Source organism: Passer domesticus, chromosome 10 (assembly GCF_036417665.1).
Source record: "Passer domesticus isolate bPasDom1 chromosome 10, bPasDom1.hap1, whole genome shotgun sequence".
Taxonomy (NCBI): Eukaryota; Metazoa; Chordata; class Aves; order Passeriformes; family Passeridae; genus Passer; species Passer domesticus.
The window spans coordinates 27,900,812-27,921,890 of record NC_087483.1 but is presented as its reverse complement, the minus strand read 5'-3'; the positions used below and the strand labels follow the sequence as shown (position 1 = coordinate 27,921,890).

At 60.5% G+C, this 21,079-nt stretch overlaps 1 protein-coding gene across 1 annotated transcript; it reads right to left on the bottom strand.

The window, feature by feature from the left end:
- Nucleotides 1-9,432: 9,432 nt before the first annotated feature.
- On the bottom strand, nucleotides 9,433-21,079 carry IHH (Indian hedgehog signaling molecule). Its single transcript, XM_064434825.1, has 3 exons — nucleotides 20,255-21,079; nucleotides 14,463-14,724; nucleotides 9,433-11,344 (listed from the first exon to the last, which is right to left on the bottom strand). The coding sequence occupies exons 1-3, from the start codon at nucleotides 20,555-20,557 to the stop codon at nucleotides 10,683-10,685; spliced, it is 1,227 nt and encodes a 408-aa protein (XP_064290895.1). The 5' UTR covers nucleotides 20,558-21,079; the 3' UTR covers nucleotides 9,433-10,682.

Here is a 21,079-nt window from a genome sequence, read left to right as displayed (position 1 = left end):
CTCCTCAGCTCCCTCAACTCTGGGGAGGGAGAAGAGGAACTCTCCCTCCCCAGAGTTCCTCCCCCTCTCTGGGGCAGACCCTGATCAGAGCATCCCACGCTGGGCAATGGGCATCACCAGGAGTGTTCTCACAGCACAGAGCTTCCTGGGATTCTTTCCTCTGTCTAGGTGTTTTGGGGGAAATTTTCTGGCTGTGCCTCAGCTGGACATTGAGAGCTCAGCCCCCCTTCGGTGACCTGAAAGCAGCACTCACAGCAGCAGCCCTGCAGGTACCCATGAGCCCTGCAAGGCCTTTTACTGCAGTGGGGAAGGTACACAGCTAGACAATTGGAGCTCTTTACTGTGTCCAGAGCCTCCAGAACTGACTCCATTGTGACTCCCATCCATGTAAGGTCAAGCACCAGGAATAAAACTAGAAGGACAAACCCCACACGGCCACCAAAGACAGCCAGGTCTGGTGTACACAAGTTTACAGCAGCTCTAGAGTCCCACAACACTACCAACAGCACTTCACATACTTCCCCAATTTGTTGCCAGCAGTTCCTGAGCCCTCAGAAACAAGCCATGGGGATCACAGGTAGTATTTGGGAGCACAGTTCAGTTTTACAGCCCCACTACTTCCTCAGTATCACCTTGGGAAGCAACGTAATGTCCCTCAGCAAATCCAACTGCCCCAAGATCAAAGCCAAGGGTGCCGAGGAAAATCCATACCCTGATAAAAAAATTCCCAACTGGGACCAGACTTCCATTTTCCCAGGATTGAGTCTTCATTCCACACAATATATGACATGACCCATGCTGGGGTGTCTTGATTTTCACCTAACCCTTCATTTTGGACTTTCCTAGGCAGACAATTTAGCACCAGGTCCTTCTGTCAGCTTTGGGTCACCTGCCTTGAGTCAACAGAAGTTACCTTTGACACAGAGACTGCAGGAATCAGTGCTTAGCCCATCCCAGAGAGATGACAGAAACCCTGATTTCTAACAAGGCCATTTAGGCTTTCAGGTGTTGAAAGAGCTCCCTGTCTTGTCTCCAGTATGGCTGTACCTGTTTGCTAAGCATTAACTACTCAGCAGGTCACAGCCCCAAGAGCTTTCCACCTTTAGAAATTACTTCTCAGTAAGAAACCCACGGTGTGTCAACCTTGTTTAATGCATCTCTGAGGAAGCAGAGATCTCGCTGCTCTGGACCTGGTGCCTCAGGTCACCTTGTGCCATTCTAAAGTCTGTAGCCAGCTAGTGGAAGAATACAGCCCGGAGTCACCACTAATAGTGGAGACAGGATGTAAGCCTGCTCAGAAGTGTTTTTCTAGCTCTTTCCCCATGAGAGAGGCTGTAGGAGCACCCCACTCTCATCCCCGAGCAGGCAGAGCCCCTGGTAAGAAGTGTTGGGTGCAAGAGCCCCTTTTAGGGGTGTCCCAGGTTTTGTGGGAGCCCTGGCCATTGCCCACGGCAGGATGCTGCCTTTGCCCTGCCCCTTACAGGCAGGCCACCCGCTATCTCCAGAGTCTGGGAAGCCACAGGAGGCTGGTGGGGAAGGTAAATAAACTGCCAGCCCAGCGATGATTTGTGGCTAAATGAACAGTCTAAGTCACCTGTGAGTGGCTTGGGGCCATTAACCAACCAGATAATAGGTCATAATCAGCCCTGCAGTGGTGGGAGCTGAGTCTACCTTGTGTCAGATCTGGCACAGCCAGCTCTGAGGTCCCAGCTTGTTTGGGGGCTGTCCCCTCTGCAGAAACATTGGTAGAAGCATCCACACCGCTGCCATGGGAGCAGAGCAGCTCTCTGCAGAAATGCCCTCAGGGCATTCTCACAGGACATCTCATCTGTCTGTAGGGGACTCCCCCTGCTCTGATGGTGACAGAGGACAGGTCAGTGAAGCCACCTCCCTGCCTGCTGCCAAGGTCCTGTGCTCAGTCACTGCCGTGCTGTGTCCCTGCCTGGATCCCCTCTCACGTGGATTGGCCTAACCCTACCCGCCTCAGAGACTTCCCAGCCAGCCACAGGCTCCTGAGGGTTTCTTCATCCTGCCACAGCAGCTGCTCAGTCCAACAGGTGGGGATCTGTGCTGGAATGCAGAAATCCCCGTGCTTCCATCCCCCTGCCCACCGTACCCAGCACCCACCCTCCCTGCACAGGGAGCCCCAGGTACCGGCCCCAGCGAAGGGTTAACAGGCAAAGCAAACACGGCTCAGTGCCTCCCAGACAGGCCTCCTGCAGGGATTTCTGGGCAGCTGTTTATTTAGCCAAGCAATTCCTCAAATAAGCAGCCTCATCTCTGATGGGACATGGCAAGGCTGAGCAGAAAAACGTGTTAACAGCTCCCACTCAGGAGCAGGGGGATGGCAAGGCAGCACAGGAAGGCTGGCAGGGCAAGGAGGGTGCCTGCCCTAGCAGAAACAGCCAGGGCATCTCCGGAGTGTCACACCTGACCCCGCCACACTGCCAGCGCCAGCCACAGGGCTGCAGGGGATGCCCGAGGGCTGTTAGGTTCCCAGGATGCAGCAATGCACTGCAAAAGTGCTCAGGTGTGGAGACAGAGGACTTGTCCCTTTGTAAACACATGGGGATGGAGCAACAGGGACATACGGGGATGGGGTGGCACATCCACACGGGCAGGAGTGACAGGGACACAGTCAGCTTGGATCCATCTCTTAAAAGGACTCAGAGTATAACCACTCTATTTCCAGTCCTGTTAGCCCCTGACCTCTCTGCAGCATCTGAGTTGGAACACCATGAGCACACAGCATCCACAGAGAGATCTCCCTCATCCTACTGCCCCCAAAAGAGGGAGCAGCACCTTGGCTCATCCTCAGTGTTTGCCCTCACCCCAGGCCCTGTCTTTTGGGGAGAGAGACTAAACAAGCCAGCATCTTCCATAACTCAGCATCATCCAGGAAAGCAGGGAAGTGACTGAATGCACTGTGTCCCTTCTGCTGCTTCTCCACAGCCCCACTCCACAGCCCCTGCCCTGCAGAGCACTCCAGCACATGGTGTCCAGTGTCACACATCTCTGGCACAGCCAGGCTCACCTTCCCCCTGGCACCAGGGGGATTCCCCAGCTCTGATTTTTCCTGTCACCTCCACAATCTTCTGGTTTGGCTTCACTCTGTCTTGTCCTAAAGCCAGAACTGCTCCGTGTGGGGGGACAGAGCCAGGTTTGGAGTCTGGGGGTGAAGGAGTGGGGGGGAGGAACACCCTCACACCACCACTCCCCCCAAAAACAGCCTCACCTCTTCACTGTTAATGGCCTTTCCATGGAGTCAGCACCTAACCTGCTCCCGGGATGACAGAATAAATCAGCTGCTCCTCCCGGGACCTTGGGCTCTAATTAATGTCAGCTCATTAACAAGATAACGGCCATTTATTACCCTGTCTCCCTGGCTGCTGATTAACCCTTTCCCAAGGTGGGGGCAGGGGATGGTGATGCCATGGGACAGGAATGGTGGGAGACTGTGACGTCTCTGCAGTGAGACCCAGGGACACCAGGGAGGGGGAGATGAAGACATCAGCACACAGCAGAAGAGCCTGAGCGAGGAGCTGATGGGGGAAAGGGGGAATGTCTTTCCCCAGCAGTCTGGCAAGAGCTCACTGGCAAGAGCTCACTGGTAAAAGAACTACCAAGAGTCATGGGATCCCCTTGGATTGTCACCATCACCTCTAGCACATCCCTGTGCCTCAGTATCCCCAAGTGTCCCTACCCAAGCCCATAGGGGACAGTGAGGATGAGACCTAGAGCTCAGCACAAAGGCCCTGCACACCTCTGGTCCTCAGCCCCTGTTCTGATGAGGTGCCAGGCAGACCCACAGACGGTGGGAAGCCACCAGTGTGTCCATCCCTGCCTCCAGAGTCAAAACCAGCCCCAGCTTCATGTTCCCGGGTACTGTCTGTGCCACAGAGCCACGGGGCAGGATAATCCGTGGGGCAAGAGGAAGCTTTTGACATGCCCTTGACCACGGCCCGGGTAGGGAGAGCAGGAGCAGAGGCTGTGGGGGGCACGGTGGCCCCGTGCAGCAGCAGGCTGGGCTGATGCTCTCCGCGCATCAATCACGCTGCTCGGCCGCGCCCCGATAGCGGGAGCAGCGCTGCTTAATCAGCCTGAGGGCTTCGGCTCGTTAAGCTGACACCTCCGCCGTGAGAGTGAGACATGGGGGCAAGCAAGGTGCCACTTATTTATTTTCTTCTTTCCCAGGGAATATATTAAACAAATTAAATTCCTGGAGTGTTGGGTCAGCAGAGCCGGCTCTGCGCCTGTCCCAGCTCCACCTGGCTCAGCCGTGGGGAGGGGACTGTGCCGCCCAGGCTGCAGCAAAGCCGGGCTCTGCTGCGGGGCGCTGGCTCTGCCCTGCCTCCCCGCTCCCTGCAGTAAGACACGGCCCCCCTCAGCCCCCTGTGTCACTCCCTGGGCTGTGCTGCCCTGGGACTGCCTGGCACTGCTGAGGATGGTTGGGAGGGCAGGTCTTGCAGGAAATGCAGCCCATGATTTCACAGGGAAAGTCCCCCAGGAATCCACCTGCTGTTCCTGGATGGGCTCCCTTGGCCCCGCGGCGGGGGAGCTGTGACACAGCCCTGGCTGCTCTCGGGACAGCTTGTAATGCTCCTGCTCCACGGAGAGCCAGGGGTGACTGCAGCCACAGCACCAAGACCACTTCTTTCCACTCTGGTACTGGGGACATCTCGGCTGGTGGCAGGTTGACACTGGAAGGTCTCTCTGCAAGAGGGAGAAAATTGGAGAGAGTGCACTTGTTCTCTGTAAAACAGGGAGAGCTGGGAGGGAGTGCACTTGTTCTGTAAAACAAGTCTCCATCACAGGACTGCAGGAGCTGGGCACTTTGAAAAAATACTGTGCATCCCAAGAACAGCTCTATGCCACAAGCATTAACCTCACTGGTGTTGGCCTTAAATTACACCAAGACATGAGAACAAGAGCCTTTGCTGAAGGAATCCCCTACACTGGGCCCTTTGCCTACTTCGGCATCAGTCACCCCTTCACAGTCCAGTGCTGTCCCTGCTCAAATTCCCTGAGGGCTGGGGGGCTGTTTCCTTGCTGCTGGGCTGCTCTGCTCCATCCCAGCACCAGCTGTGTTTCAGCCCTGCTCCAGGTCTAGTTAGGTGACAGGGATGGATGGAAAACTCACAGCAAATTAGTCATTAGTCCTTGCAGTTGTTTATTTATTGACCATTTGCAACTCTTCCCTCCATCAACACCTTTTCCCTCCCTATTTTTCCAGCAAAGTCAATGGCAGCTTGTCCTGCTCCTCTGTCCCACCCCATCCCGTCTTGTCATCCCCATCTCCTGCTTTGGTCCCTGCTACCTAACCTCAGTCCTTCAAGTGCCTCTTCATTTCAGGAATGGACCCATCTTTTGCTGGTGGAAGGGTGACTCCCTGGAGGTTAGTGAAGAATTAGAAATAATTTAATTTACCTCCCTGTTCGGGTGCTTTGATGAGCTGAAAGGCCCCTTGTCAGGAAGCAAATCCATCTTCCTCCAGCCTTACATCAAATTTCATTCACTAATTAGAAACTCCTGCCCTAGACCATGCTGCCCCCACCCCGGCCACCCCTTCTCCCCACCAGCACCATTATGAAAATAAATTGTTCCATTAGCTGCATTGTTGTGGCTGTGGGGCCCAGTGCTGGGAGTTATTAGAGCAGGAGGGAGGGCGTTGGATTAAGACAAATGATTTATTACGGAAAAGGACCCTGATTAGATTCCTGCTCGTCCCCAGCGTGTGGCTGCATAGTCACACAGCCCCCATCCCGACGCCCCCTGTGGCACCACGCAGCGCTCGTGGCAGCCGGTGCCGGTGGCGGTGACACTTCCCTGGGGCTGTATCCTGCTGAGTGCCCTCAGAGCCCCGGGAGTCCCCAGCTCCACTGAGACACGAGGCAGCAACTGATGCCGGCTGCGCCCTGCACTGTCCCCAGCTGCCCCTGCCTGCCTTTGCAGGGTGGGGACCCCCAGCATCACCCCCAGCTCTGCCAGTTCTGCAGCAGGGACCCACTGTGGGTGCTGAGTGTGTCCTGGTGACGGGCAGGGGGAAGGGAAGGGACGGGGGATTTGACGTGTTAGCTGTGTACCCACACTGTGCGAGCGGGAGCTAAATGTGTCCCACCAGCAGGAGGCTTGGCAGGGCTCGCCCTGTGTGGTGGGAGAAGTTGTCAGGCCCTTCCAAGGGTTCAGAGAACTCTCTGCAGCTGGCAGATGTGGGTGGGCATGGCTGCAGGGGTGGGCATGGCTGCAGGGGTGGGCATGGCTGCGGAGGTGGGCACTGCGACGGTGTGCCCGTCCTGTTGTCCTCACAGTGGACATGTGAGTGCTCGTGGGATATAAAGGATACAAGCTGAAAAGAAAGTAATTTGTGGCAGCGGATGGCGATTCTGAGAGCTGATGGGTGTCCGGGGCGGTGGTGGGCAGGTGTCTGTCCAGGGGACAAAGGTATGTGTAGGGCGGGTCCGTGCATGTGTCTGTCTGTCCGCCGTGTTCGTACAGGCACAGCAGGCTCCGGTTGACACCCAGAGGCTGTTGCCTGCTAAAACACCTCCATCCCTGCCCGGGAGAAGCTGCCTCGCACAGGCAGAAGGGTTCTGCAGCCCCTGTGGTGGGGCTGTTCCCGACGATGCTGTCACACAGGTGCCACGGTCCAGAGAGGGGCGAGAGGTGGGGGGCTCGGGACAGAGGGGAAGGTGGAGGGAGTTGGGGGTGCAGGACGGGCTCAGCAACACACATCACGCTGTCCCGGGGCTCCGTGGGCTCGGGGACAGTGCCTTGGGACACCCCGCCTGCCCCCGGAATAGCGCTGCAGAGAGCAGGGTCCTGCCCGGCTCCCGGAGCAGCAGCACCCCGAAAAGGCAGCAGGTTCATTCCGGGGTGCAGGTGGCAGCGGGGCGCTGGCACGGCTCCTGGAGCAGCAGCACCCCGAAAAGGCAGCAGGTTCATTCCGGGGTGCAGGTGGCAGCGGGGCGCTGGCACGGCTCCTGGAGCAGCACCCCGAAAAGGCAGCAGGTTCATTCCGGGGTGCAGGTGGCAGCGGGGCGCTGGCACGGCTCCCGCTGCGGGCAGCGTGCAGGGCCGGGCCGGGCGGGGCAGCTGCTCCTGGGATTTCTGGGGGGCGACTCTGGTGGGTCAAGCTGCTGTACCGATGTCCGCAGGCACAGATCTTGTGGGGCGACCCCCACTCCCCAGTCATGTCACCGCCCGGGCCATGGGGACCTGTTTGGACCCAGAGCTCAGGGACGATGGGGACACAGCACCACCAAGCCCGGAGACGTGCCCCAAGCAGGGCAGCTGTGGCAGCACCCCACCCTGGTGTCGGCCTCGTGCACCCAAAGCTGCCCCGAACGGGATCCTTGCAGGAGGCTCCGCTCCCACTCCCCAGCCCCAGGGCTGCCCTGGCACTCGGTTGCCCGGATCCCGGCCTCCAGCGGGCCAGCCGGGAGCCGGGAACGAGCTTGGCTGGCGCTGCCACGGCAGAAGGCCCTGGGCCGAGGGACAGACGGGAGAGGCGGGGACGGGGACCGTGTCCCCCCTTGTTAACAGCGCCGGACCCTGTAGCCTTTTCAAGGCTCTGAATAGGGGGTGGAACCTCTCTTCTGCTGAATTAGAGGCCGGGGGTTGTCGGAGGTGGTTTAACAGGGCTGGAAGGATGGGGAGGGGGGACATGTACCCCAGATGGGAACATGTGGGGGTGTTTCCTGTCGCCACATGCCCTTCCTCTCCCTCCCACCCACCATTTATATGGTAATGAGGACAAATTGATGGAGAGACATCCATTGTGGGACCCTCCAGCCCGGCCCTTCTGCCGGCCACCCACCGGCATCCCCATCCATCACTGCCCAGCTGGGACCCTGCTGGGATAACCCCTCGCCTGGCACTGGCACGCTGGGAGATGGGACTGCTTCACGTGCCCGCCGGCAGTGGGGCAGCTCCCCGGCTGTCCTGGTTCTCCTGGGGCTGAGTGACAAGACAGAGGATGACATTCAGGCAAGGGAGAGACCCCCATAAGTCCTGTCCGTCAGCTGGACATCATTTTGTCCTCAGCATTCTTTTCATGTGGAGTTATGGAGCTGTGGGGGAGTTAATGGAGCTTCAGAAAGACCCTAGCATCTCATGGATGTTTTCCCTCCCTCTCACTGCCCCGAAGCCAGCTCAGAGCCAAGCCCTCCCTGCTTTCCCTGCCTCCTTCCAAATCAGCTGCCATATACCCTGCAGCATCCTCCTAATGGGACAAAGAATTCTTCCCCCACACTCACTAATTCCATGAAAACCTGGACCTGGAGACGATCTCCCGCAGCGGGCACTCCAGAGAGCAGATCCCGTCCTTGTGCATGCTCTGCCTCTGGCTCCCCCTGCCTGCCACAGCAGCCTGATTGAAATTTCACTCCATAAAGCACTTCTCGAAAGCCTGACCCCGTGGGCCCCCGGGGACCAATTTGTCCTTCTCTGTAATAAGAACCTAATTAAATTGGCTCTGCCGCCTTGCAGAGCCTTTAAATTAGCGCGGTGATGAGGGCCCTCGCTGACAGCCTGCTGCCGAATTGCTTCACGCTTGCCGTGCTGGGGGGTCCGGGGAAAGCCCTCGGGAGATCCTGGTCCCAGGAGACCAGGGCTGGGCAGTGGAGACGGGGCAGGGTGTGTTCGGAGAGGTGTGTGCCTGGGACAGGTATGGGGGGGCTCTGTGGGCTGCTGGCTGGTGGATTTTCCTTCTGCTGGCGTGGGGATGGGGTAGAGGGCTGACAGGGCGTGGGGGCCAGCACTGACTAGCTCTAGTGGCACTGGAAACCTGTCTACAGGATACAGGCTCCATCTTCTGGGTTATGGGTGTTGTGGTGACTGGGGTGCTACAGAAGGAGGGACAGGCACTGAGGTGGTGAGTCCAGACTGGGGTATCCCTGGCAGTCCCACAGTGGCTGTCCTTACTGCGTGCTGCCCCACTTGCCCTAGTTTCCAGGTGGCTCTAATGACACTTTGGTCCTGTGTAGACTGGGTCAATCCCACAGCCTGCAGCTGCCCACCTCCCCTGGGCACGGATGGAGTAGTGAGGAGAGAGATGTCATCCTTCTGGTGGAGGGCACCGGGGTGACCAAACCTTGCTCCTAGAGAAGCACATGATGCCCTCTAGCCCCGCGTGCCCTTTAACAATGGGTGCAGTGAGCTCCCCCGATCCCTGCCTGCCCTCCCTACACCAGAGTTCCGAGCTCCCGCTGGGGAGGCAATGGATTTATTGGGCTGTGTCCCCAACCAGGAGAGGTACATCCAGTGAAGAGACAAAAACACACCTGCCATCGGCCACGCTCACGCTCCCTCACTTCAACCTGGACAACAATCACCATAAAAGCTGTGCTTTAAAATAATCTTTAAATAATTTCTGCTTTTTGTTTAAAAAAAAAAAAAATCACCCCCCCCAACCAAACGATTTCCCACCCCCGCCCTGCACTTCCATCTCACCCTGCACGCGCCCACACTGCCTCCCATCTATGGTACATACAAAGAGCAGATAAATAAATAAAGACGCGTGATGCTACAGGAGGGACACGGGTCACTGCCTCCCTCAGCCCCCTCCACTCGTGTGGAGCTAGGGGGGGGCTGAGGCTCCAGCTAGGATTTGGAGTGGGGGAACTGTGGCTGCAGCTCTGATGGGACTCTCCCCAGGTCCCAGGAGTGGGTGAGCAGCAATGAATTACCCTGAGGGTTTGGGGTACTGGCGACTTGGGGAGGTCAGGCCAGCCAGGGCATGAAACTTGAAGAGTTTTTGTAGCTTTGGGGTGGGGAAAGGTTTTTGTCTCCACTGCCTCTTTCTTCAGGCTCCAGCAGGCTGAGGTTGCAGCCCTGACTCTCCCCACCTCTGCTCTTACCAGTGTGTCTATGCCTGGCTGGCATTTGCACCCTTCTGCCCATGTGTCTGCCTCTGCAGCCCCTCTTGCCAGCCAGAGCGCCCCATGCTGTCACAGCAGCCCCACAGGATGCCCAGCTGGGTGCCTCTGGTGCTGGCTTTGGGCAGAGATGGCATCTCACTCCCCAGTCTCTCGCTCCAGTGGAACTTGTGTCACAAAGTCGGAGGTCTCATGCCAGAGCTGTGCCAGACCCCCCACCCCTGCCTGTATGGGTGGCCCTGTACTTGGGCTAAGGACAAGGCACAGTCCCAGTACCTGGGTCACCCTCCTTCCAGCTGCCATGTCCCAGGGGTGGAAATAGCATTGCCTGCCTTCCTACCCAGGCTGCTAGCAAAGGGCCCTGGGCTCCTCTCCCAAAACTTCCCCACTGGGTGCAGACAGGCTGGGAACCTCAGTGGAGCAGCCAGGGCTCTCTCCCCCCTCCCATTCAGACCTCTCTCAGCTAATTCAGCACACACACACACACACACACACACACACACACGCACACATAGCAGCATGTGGATCCAGCCAGGGGCAGCCCCTGTCCCGGGGGAAACCCTTCATGCCTCCCTCCTGTCCCCAGGAACAGGGGGTGAAGAGGGGGTGGTGAACATGGTGAACATGGAGGAGGCACACCACGGAGCTTTGGTGCCCCCCAGCCAGGAGGTGGCTGTACCCCAAGCAGGCAGGGCTGGAGGCAGCTCCCCATGGGCACCCAGCTTTGGGAGGGGGTGCTGGCCCCCAGTGAGTCACCCTGCAGCCACCACCCCCACCAGCTGTGCTGGCTGGGGCCGTGGTGCACCCTCAGCTCTCCGCCTGGGATATTCCCAGTGGGTGGAAGCTGTCAGGGGGCAGGAGCAGCCTGCCCAGGCGGTAGAGCAGCCCTGAGTACCAGTGCACACCATCCCCCTGCACCCCTGGCCACCCCACCAGGCTGTGGTAGAGCCGGAGCGGCCAGAATGCCATCTGTGCCAGCTGCTGCTCCTGCACCAGAGCAAAGCACGAGGCCACCACGCCGTCCACCACCAGTGTCCCATGGCGTGTCAGCGGGGCGTAGGCTCCCACATCCCTCCGGTCCCACACCCGCACCACTTCAGCAGGCTGCAAGCTGCCCCCCCCAGCCGCCACCAGCACGAAGTGTCCCGGCTGCACCAGGCTGGCAAAGATGGGACGGAAGCGGGCGGCGGGCGCCGACGCGTTCTCTGCCACAAAGAGCAGGTGGGTGGGCGTCAGGACCAGGCGCCGCGGCGGCTCCTGGGTCTCGATGACATGGAAGGTGGTGAGGGCACGGGGCTCCTTGTCCAGGAAAGCCAAGAAGTCACTGTAGGTGGGCCTGCCTGCCCCGTCCATTGCCAGCACTCGCTGGCCTGGGCGCAGTGCCCACAGTGGCGTCTGGGCACCGTCCTCCAGCGTTGCCAGCGCCCGCCCGGGAAAGCAGCCCCCCGTCTTCGCAGCGGCTGAGTGCTCTGCGCAGGGAGAGAGAGGACAGCAGGGTTACCCATCAGCCAGACCCTCAGCACCACGTTTCCACTGTGCACAGACACCTTCCCAGTCTGCCCCGCTTTGCCCACCCCCGCATAACCCTGCCCTGGCATCACCAGTGTGAGCTTGTCTCCTGCACACCCCTGGCCACCAATGTCCCCTAGGCACCTCATCCCCCAGCCATCATGCCACTTGAGGTGGCACCTGGGCACTCCAGCATGGTCCCAGGGCATTGAGCCTGCTGTACAGAGCCAGCTCCCAACCCCCAAAATAGGCAGGGGGAGTGGGACACAACCACAGCCTGAAATGTGCAAAACACTGCCATGGGACACCTGAAGCTTGAAAAAACAGAGGCAGGGCCCTGAGATGGTGGCAGGCTGAGGAGCAGAGTGCCTGGTCTCACTCTGCATACCCCCACAGCATCCCTGTTCCCTGCAGTGCTGGTGCTGGGCTCTGCCTGGGAGGATGCTGCGAGGAACAGAGCAGGATGCCGCAGTTTCACAGCACTGCAGCGCCCCTCCACCCCACGCGGCAGTCCTGCTCCCTTCTCCCACCTGCTCACCCCTGCACCACTGATGCCAGCCAGCTCCTGCTTCTCTGGGTTGTAGGGAGTTGTCACAACCTGTGGCCATCATCGTGCAAAAGCTACCAGCCTCCTGGGTAGGGCTTCCCTAGTGGCTGCCACAGGGCAAAGGACCCACACTCTCTGGGCTTGTCTCCTGGGATGGTGGCACAAAGCTCCTACCCCTCCCCAGAGGCCCATTCTGGCACTTAGCAGGGGAACCCTGGCTTCCTAAGGAATGGTGGTGAGCTTTACCAGCAGCACTGTTCCCCCAAGTCCCAGAAACTCCCAAGTTATTGTCTGTGTGATACCCCTCCCACCCTCTGCCAGTGGTGTCTCACCTCAGGGTCCTGCTCCTAGCCCTGCACAGTTCCATCCTTGAGCTCTAAGCCACCTCTCAGGGCCCTCTCCCAGCTCTCTCATCTAACCCCTGAATGTGCCCTCCCAGATGGCACTGCCCCCACACTCCCCAGGTTTGGGCAGAGCCAAATCCCAGCCCCCAAGCCCATGAAGAGAGGCATCCATCTCTGGGACAGAATCCTTTTATTGCTCAGAAGTGGTGCAGTGTCTGCCCTGTCCTTGCCCCGGAGGCCAGGTCCCAAATCCTGCACCCTGCATCCCCTGGCAGGCAGCAGAGCAGGAGGGTGAGAGGGGTGCCTGGCAGAAGTGGATGGCATAGGTGCTGAGCAAGGAGGGACATGGGTGCAGGGAAGGACCCGAGGAGACACAATACATACAACAGGCCACGTGGCCATCCATACAAAAATAAAAGCCATTTACTAAGAGGCAGGAGCAGCCCGGCTGCCCTCTGTACACAGTTCTGAGGGGATCAAGATGTGTACCCCACAGCCTCCACCACACACTCTTGGGTTGCCCATGGCCTTGGGGAAAAAGACGGGGGACCCAGAGCCCTGAGGAGCTGCTGCAGAGTGAGGGGAATATGACCAGCCTCTAGAAGCCCTTCAGGGCCTCAGGGCCCCAATCTGCTGCTTGGGTTATGACATCCCTCTTCAGTTGGTCCAAGGGGAGCATCCCAGGATTCAAAAGCCTCTGTCTTTCTCCAGGGGCACAGCCCCACTCCTCTGGCCAGCCTGATAGCTGTGGGATCATGGTCCTTGCTTCGGAGCCTGGCCCCACTCCTCCTGCCGGCCCCACAGGGTGCCCCGGGGCACGGGAGTCCCGGTCCTCCGGCCACGCTTTGTCCCTCTTCTCCGGGGGCGCATCACTCCCTCTCTGCGGCGCGGCGGCCCCACTTCCATCGCCGGCCGGCGTTGTGCCCGTCCTGGCATCAGCACGGGGAGCGGGTCAGCGCGGGGGGCCCGGCTGCCGTCTGGGGCTGTCGAGCCGCGGGCTGCGGCCTAGGGCGGTAGGACAGGCACAGTGCCGTGCGAGCGGAGCCCGGGACGGAGGCGCGGGGCCGCCCGGGCACACCGGCCCCGGCACTGCCGCTGCGTGGGCCCGGCTGTGCGGGCTCGGCCGTGCCCGGGGGTGTGCGCTGGCACGGCCGCCTGTGCCTGCGTGTGCGGGGCTCCGTGTGCGGGGCTCCGGGAGCACGCCCGGCCCTGCTGCACGGGCTGCGGGTGCCAGCAGCCGCCGAGGCCACCTTCGTGCCCGCGCCAGCCCAGGGCCAGGCACAGCCCTCCCGGCCTGTCGCGACACGGGCCCGGCCCGGCCCCTCCCGGCCTGTCGCGACACGGACCCGGCCCGGCCCGGCCCCTCCCGGCCTGTCGCGACACGGGCCCGGCCCGGCCCGGCCCCTCCCGGCCTGTCGCGACACGGGCCCGGCCCGTGCGCGGGGCGCTGCTGCCCTCTGCAGCCCGCGCTCCGCCGGGACCGCGGCCCGGGCACGCCGCTTCTGCCGGGCTGCGGGCGGCTCGCAGCCCCCGCGATCCCCTCCGCAGCGCGGGCACGGCCTGAGAGCGGCTCTCGCCCCGTCCTCCACCCTGCCGCCCCCGCTGCACCGCGCAGCACGAAGCGAACACCACCAGCGACGAGAGCGTCCCTCAAAGCACCACCCAGCTCTGCTCCCCTCCGCAGATGGTGCTGCACAGCCAAGAGCCGACCCCAGGGTACCCTGGCCTGTCCCTGTGGATGTCCCTGACCACACCCCTGGCTGGGCAGGGATGGACAGATGCTGCTGGGACAGCAGAAGCTCAAAAGCAGCCAGCAGTGGAGCGGGGCAGGGCTGGATGAGGCTGAGCATGGGCACTAAGGGACTGCAAGGGCAGAGGCAGGGGAGACAGGGGCAGTGGACATACTGGGGGACAAAGTGATGTGGGCTGAGAAAAGGAAGAAGGAGAGAGGGTTGGTCAAGATGTAGGTCTATGGGAGCCAGTTGGGGAAGTTGCCCCATTGTACTGGCTGGCCACAGGTGTGTGACTCACTCCCCACCTGACTGTCTGCCCCAGATAGAGGAACCAGGATGCAAAAGCTGGCACCCCCTGCAGGAGCACCCCACCCAGCCAGCCAGGCTCCCCAGGTATGCTGCAAGAGGGGGTCTGGCCCCCAGCTCCGCTCACTGCCCCCCAGCCCAGACCCACCTGACTTGACGGAGCAGTGGATGTGTGCCTTGGACTCGTAGTAGACCCAGTCGAAGCCAGCCTCCACGGCCAGGCGAGCCAGCATGCCATACTTGTTGCGGTCCCTGTCCGAGGTTGTGATGTCCACAGCTCGGCCCTCATAATGTAGCGACTCTTCCGAGTGGTGCCCGTCCTCATCCCAGCCCTCCGTCACTCTCAGCTTCACCCCTGGCCACTGATTCATGACAGAGATGGCCAGCGAGTTCAGGCGGTCCTTGCAGCGCTGCGGGGCAGAGGGACAGAGTCAGTAAAAGCTTGGAGGGAGGAATTAGCTGTCTGGTTGGCAGGCTGCATCCCACCATGCTTCCATTAATCCTCAGGCCCTTGGGAGCTGGTCCAGCAGAGGAAGATGTGAGAACACAAGGTGCTTTGTCTACCCCATGCTCTCCAAACTCCCTGCAGAGGCTGACACCCCACCACTGGGCACAGGAGAGTGCACCCACCAGGGCACCCTTCTCCTCCCTCTGCCCCCAGCCCCAGGCTCATCTGAGAGCCTGCTGGGCAACGCAGCCTGGGCTGGGCTGAAACACCCTCTCTGCTCACCTTCCCCCTGCTAACTGTACCCCAGCAGCTCCCATCTGACAGGAGGAGGATACAGGAGCTTCAATCCTGTTGCTTCCTGCCTGGGAGGAGGTCCCAGGGACCCTAGGGCTGCCTCCAGGCAGAAATTAAACAACCTGCCCAGTCCTCAACACAGCTCTGCTTGGTATGGCTCCTCAAGTCTGTGTAACAGGACACAGCACTGGGCAGCCCCATAGCTTCAGCCAGTCTCTGCTCCTATGGGAGTGCCAAACCTGTTCCAAGGGCTTTGTTGTGCTGGAACAGAAAGAATGTGGAGTGAAGCCCCCTTCACCTCTCTGCACCACAAGGGCTGTAAATCCTGGGCTGAGGAACAGCAGCAGATCTTAAAACCCCAGACCTCATGGTCGCATAGGTCACCCATGCAAGCAGGCGTCCGTGGCAGTCCTCCCCAGCAAGCAGAGGGATGCCTGTTTCACAGTCCTGCCCTGCCCCACAGCCCCCAGCCACAGCTGGGATGGTCAGGGAAAGATCAAAACTCTGTGTTCTTGGCTTGCAGAAGTACAGCCCCAGCTTGTGGTCCCTTGCTAAAGGGATAAAGGAAATATAGAAAAAGTGTAGGGAAAGAATATGGGAAGTTCTACAGAAAACCAGGTGAATGAACTAGGGCTGTGCAGCCCAGAAAGGAGATTCTGTGAGGTCCTGAAGAATCATAGAATTGAGTGAGCTGGTAGGGACCCATAGGATCAAACTCCTTGCCCTGCACAGCCCACACTAAGAATCACACCAAGTGAAACTGCATAAAACTTAAAGCAATTGAAGAGACAAGCTGAGACTGGGGCGCTTTTACACCGGCTCCAAAGGCTGAGGTTCACACCTACAGGTACAGCTGGTTCTGAGGCAGCCAGCTGGATCAGGAGTCCCGTTGTCACCACCCAGTGCTTGCTGGGTGGGAGAGCTCTGCCTCCACAGAAGTAAAAGACTCCAGGGCTTCTCTCACTGCCATTCCCCAGGAAACAAGGAGTCCCATACAATCAAGGTAGGGGACAGAGCATGCATGGTCATGCATAAAGCCAGTCCTGGGAAGCATTAAATGAAATGACTGGACAGCAGCTTAAAACACAGCCACTGCTGGGGACATTTCTGCATGATGGCCAGCTCAGTTCGGGAGCTCCCCACCATAGCATGTCATAGGTCTTGAGACAGTTACAGCAAGAACAAGCCAGGGCTTTAAAACCTGATGCTGGCTACATCCCCAGGCTCAGAAATGCCCCAACACTGCTTCTGCAGGGACCCAAAATGTGGGTCCTCACCCTATCCCCAAGCACCTGCTCCCATCCCAGGAAGGTGGGCACTGCTGCTCTTGGGGAAACCTGCTCTCACTTGGCAGGGTCCAGGCCCTGGGAAGGGCAGTGCCAGGCAGGCCTTTGCCCCACATGAGGCCTGCCGTCATCCCACAGCTCTCTGGGCGTGGGGAGATAAGCCGGGAAGGTGCTGGACAAACAGTTTGCTAGGTGAGGGGAGGAGGAATAGGGAGGAGAGTGACTTTTGTCCCCGTCCAGCACCACCGTGGTGCCACTTGGCACATGTGACAGCTGTTCCCAAGGTCCCCGGCCCCAGTGGGACCCCGCAGCAAGGGAGTTCAGCACTGGCAGTGAGGAGGGAATCCCTGAAGCCTCCCTGCATCCCCCAGCCATCACTCCAGGCATTCCCTTGCCACTACCATGCCAGCACTCTGGGCACCCCTCCGTCCCTCACTGCCAGCTTTGCTGTCCTCCAGGGGCACCCCGCACGCACAAAAACAACGACACTGCGCAAGCCTTTCTCCCAGGCAGGGACAGAGCCCTGGAGCTGCCTGTCCCCGGCTCTGCCGGTGCCATCGGTGGCCAGCAGGTGTCAGAGCGCGGGAGGGGACCGGCGGGGACCGGCAGGGAGCAGGTACCCATGGACAAGAACCAGCAGGTCGGGGAGGAAGCAGGTACTAACGGGTGGGGAAATGGTCAGCAGGGCAGCAGCGGAGGAGGAACAACCATGGATCGACAGGGAAGAAGCAACTATGAGGAGGAAACAGGCAAGGGTGAGGGCAAGTAAATAGGGAGCAAGCAGTGATAGGCAAGGCTGAGCAGGTGGGGATGTGCAGGGAGCAGGCACAGGAGGCAGAGAGACAACAAAAGGCAGGGATGGACAGGGACGGGAAAGGAGCAGGCAGCAGTGGTCAGGGGGCACACACGAGCTGCAGGAAGTAGGTAGGGATGGGAAGGGCTCTGCTGCCTGTACGAACAGGTAGGCAGGGACCAGAAAATTCATAAATATGGGCTGGCTGTCCACGGGCTCTGTGTTTGATGGTGATCGCAGGGAGGGCACAGCTTGTCCCTGTAGTGGTGCAGATCACCAGGCACTCCCAGCTCACATGAAGAATGAGGCCCCATATGACCACACTGAGCTGGTAGCTCTGCTGTCCCATGCACCTCATGGTGAAGATCATGGGCATGTTGGGCTGGGCTGAGCAAAGAAGTTCTGCCCCCACCTTCTGCCCAGCCTTTGCATCTCCCTTTTTGTGTCCCTACCGGGGACAGAACCATGTCCTGTGGGGCAAACCAAACTGCTTTAGGGAAAGCAGCAGGACAGAGCTCCAAGATGGGGTGCATTCAGCAGGGACCCCAGGGTCATCTCAGGGGAAGTATGAAAGACACTCGTGTGTGACCACAGTCTCAGCAGAGGTGTTGTGAATGGAGTGTGCTTGGCCACAGCTACTCCCATGTCCAGAGCCTGGCCAGGAGAAGAGGGGTCTTACTGGCGTCTCCTCCTGAAGGGAGGTTTCCCCAAAGGAAGCCAAAAGTCCTACCCCAAGGTCGTCATGAGAGATTCCTCACCACTGCAAGGATGGTCTCCGTGTCAGTTGGACAAGCAGTGGCTGCAAGGGATGATGGCTGGGGTAGGGAGAGGCTGGGTTTGGGACTCCATGGGGGCAGGGGACCCATGGCATTCCTGGGCCAGGCTGCTGGGGAGAGGTGAGGCGGGTTCTGCCTCCAGCCTTATCTCAGCACCTCCGAGTGGGACCAGTGAGAGCAAACACACTGGAATTCTTGAGGAAGATGAAACGATAAAGGAAAGGCGGGCAGAGAGCAGCACTACCCACTCCTCTAAGCAGGCGACATCTTCCGGCTGCCTGGGACACCCAGACCCTTGGACTTGGGGAAAGAAAACAGGTTTGAAGTGAGTCAACAGCAGTAAAAGCCAGCGCTCTGGGGGAAGGGACAAGGAGTTGGGTCAATGGCCTTTCCCAACCCATAGCAACACAGGACATGGTGCCAGAGCTAGAGTTCCCATATCTGGGGGGATCTCCCCCAGCCAGGGACCACAGGACAATCCCACAGGGCTGTGGGATGGCAGCAAGCTACCAGAAATCATGCTACCTCTATAGGAAGAAGAACAATTCCTTGCAGAGCTGCCCAAGGCACGGTGGTACCCATCTGTGCATGGATGTGTGGTGGCCACGGACCCTGCTGGAGTAAGAACCCTTATTTGTGCAGTCCAAGACGACCAGGATGCTTCTAGGTACTCAGCCAACAAGGCAGTGGTACAGCATGAAATGTTAGGCTGGCAAAAGGGACACGGAGATCTCCCTCTCCCAGGTGTGCTGAGGGGAACTGGCTGGGCTACAGAAGGTGGAGGGAGCACTCTCAGGAGAAAACACAGCAAGAAGCATTCTCCTGCCTCCAATGAAGTCATGCACTTCCCCGATGTATGGACCAGAGGAGCTCTCTGCTTCCTCAAATATCCCTGAAGCTGTTCCCCAGGGGAGGCAGGTTACAGCCCAGCCCCAGGGCTCCAGGCACCAGCAACCACAACTTGTGTAACTCCCCAAGACTGCTGCCTTGCAGGGTATCCCAGTCCCTCTGCTACAGTCCCCAGCCTGAAAACAGCCTGGACTATGGTCCCTGCCCTAAGGGACCTGCTCTCAGGGCACACGGGGTTGCAGAGCTGTCAAGCCAGCACCCAAGAAGCTTCTCCTCCCAATGTTATGAACACCTTGGTCAGACACTATGGCCAGGGCCTTGCTCAGTGCCCACTATCATAGTCACACATGTTCACCCACCTGCCAGCCCCTGACCAGGGGGTGCAGTGGGCAGAAGGGCAGCCCAGCTCCCCTGTGCTTCCCCCAGGAGCTCGTTCAGGCTGTAACCCTGCTGAGGCTGGTAGCCAGGTTTCTTAGCAAGGCCGTGCGGCTCCTTATCTGCATTCCTGAAACCCTCAGGCATTCTCCTGGCAATATTAAAACACAGAGTAACCTTCGTCCAGCATCACCCCCCCTCCTCTGCTGTCGTCTGTGCCGTCCACCCCCCCACCTTTCCTGCTGGCCCAGAGTACTTGTGAGCTGACTGCAACAAGGCGTTTGCAGTAACAGGTTGTCCCCAGCCCTGAGCACAGCAAGCAGTTCCCACCGAGCACCCGGCACCATCCCACACGAGACATGCAGGAAGAGGGGGCACCGAGGGTTTCAGTGTCAGAGTGGGGACAAGGTCAGCAAGAGCACTCTTGGACACAGCAGCACGCCAGGCTCTGTCTGTCCCTCGGATCCAAGGGGCAGCCTGCCTGCTCTGCCAGTGGGCAGGCAGAGTAGAGGGGCACGGGCAGGATGCCTGCACGGGCCGGGGTGCTGCTTGACCAGGGAACAGCGCAGCACAGCCCTGCCGGATCGAGGGGATGTGGGAGGATGCTGCCGGATCGGGGGCAGCGTGGCACAGCTCAGGGGCACCAGGGCCGGCTGCTGCCAGCTTGGAATGCGGGGTTATGCCAGCCTGGGCAACAGTGGGACGAGAGTTGAGGGGCAGCAACGCAGGGTGCTGCCAGCCTGGGAGTCACAAGGGCGTTCCTCGGGGTGCAGCAAGACACGAGCGCCACAGGCTCCGAGGAGCAGCGGGGCAGGGTGCTGCCATCTCGGGGGACAAGGTGCTGCCGGTTCCGGGAGCAGGGTGCTGCCGTCCCAAGGCGCAGCGCGCTGTCCGTCGCGCACAGCGCAGCCGAAGGGACGGAGCGCCCGACGGAGGGAGATGCACTCGCTGCACGCCGGCAGCCCGGACCCGGCACCGGGATGCCCGGGGCAGGACGGGGAAGCCGCAGAGCGGGGCCCACACGGTCCCGGGAGAGTGGCTAGCAGGGCGCTCTGGGACAGCCCCGGTGCCCGCAGATGCCCGGCGCGGGGGTAGAACCGGGCGGCAGCGGTGCCGTACCTGGGTCATGAGCCGGTCGGCGCCAGTGTTCTCCTCGTCCTTGAAGATGATGTCGGGGTTGTAGTTGGGCGTCAGCTCCTTGAAGCGCTCCGAGTTACGCGCGATCTTGCCCTCGTAGCGGCCGCTAGCCCCCAGCGTCTTCTCGGGGACGTTGGGGCTGAACTGCTTGTAGGCGAGCGGGATGAGCTTGCGGGGCGGGCGGCGGCGGCTGCCCACCACCCTGCCCGGCCCGCAGCCGCGCACGGCCGGCGCCAGCAGCAGCGCGCACCCGCTCAGCAGCAGCAGCAGCCGCGCCGGCTTCATGGCGCGCCCGGCGGCCCCGGGGCGGCCCGGGGCACCGGTGGCTCCGGGGTCCGCACTAGGCTCGGCCGCCGCTCCCGCCGCCCGGCCCGGGGCTCCCCATGCGGCGCGCAGCCGGCGGGCAGGTGCCGGTGCCGGCGGCGGCGGCGGGGCGCGGCGGCTGCCCGGCGCGGGTGCGCTCCGGCTGCCCGGTGCGGCGAGCTGGCGTCGGCCCGCTCTGAGCTGCCGTGGCCCGGCGGCGGCAATAAATAGCGAAGGGCCGTTTGTTTTGGCAGGCGAGCGGCCGCTTGCGGGGCGCGGGGCGCGGGGCTCGGCGCTGCCGGAGCCCTCCGCGGTTTGCGCCTCGGCGGTCAGCGCGGCGAGGCTGGAGCCGGAGCCGGAGCCGCCGCTGCCTCGGCTCCCTGGGCAGGAGTGAGAGGGGAAATTGAAGAGATCCGGGACCGGGAACCGCCAGGACCGCACCCTGCCCGTGTCCCAGCCTCCCAGCGCCCTCCCTCTCTCGCCTCCTCCCCGTGGAACCTGCCC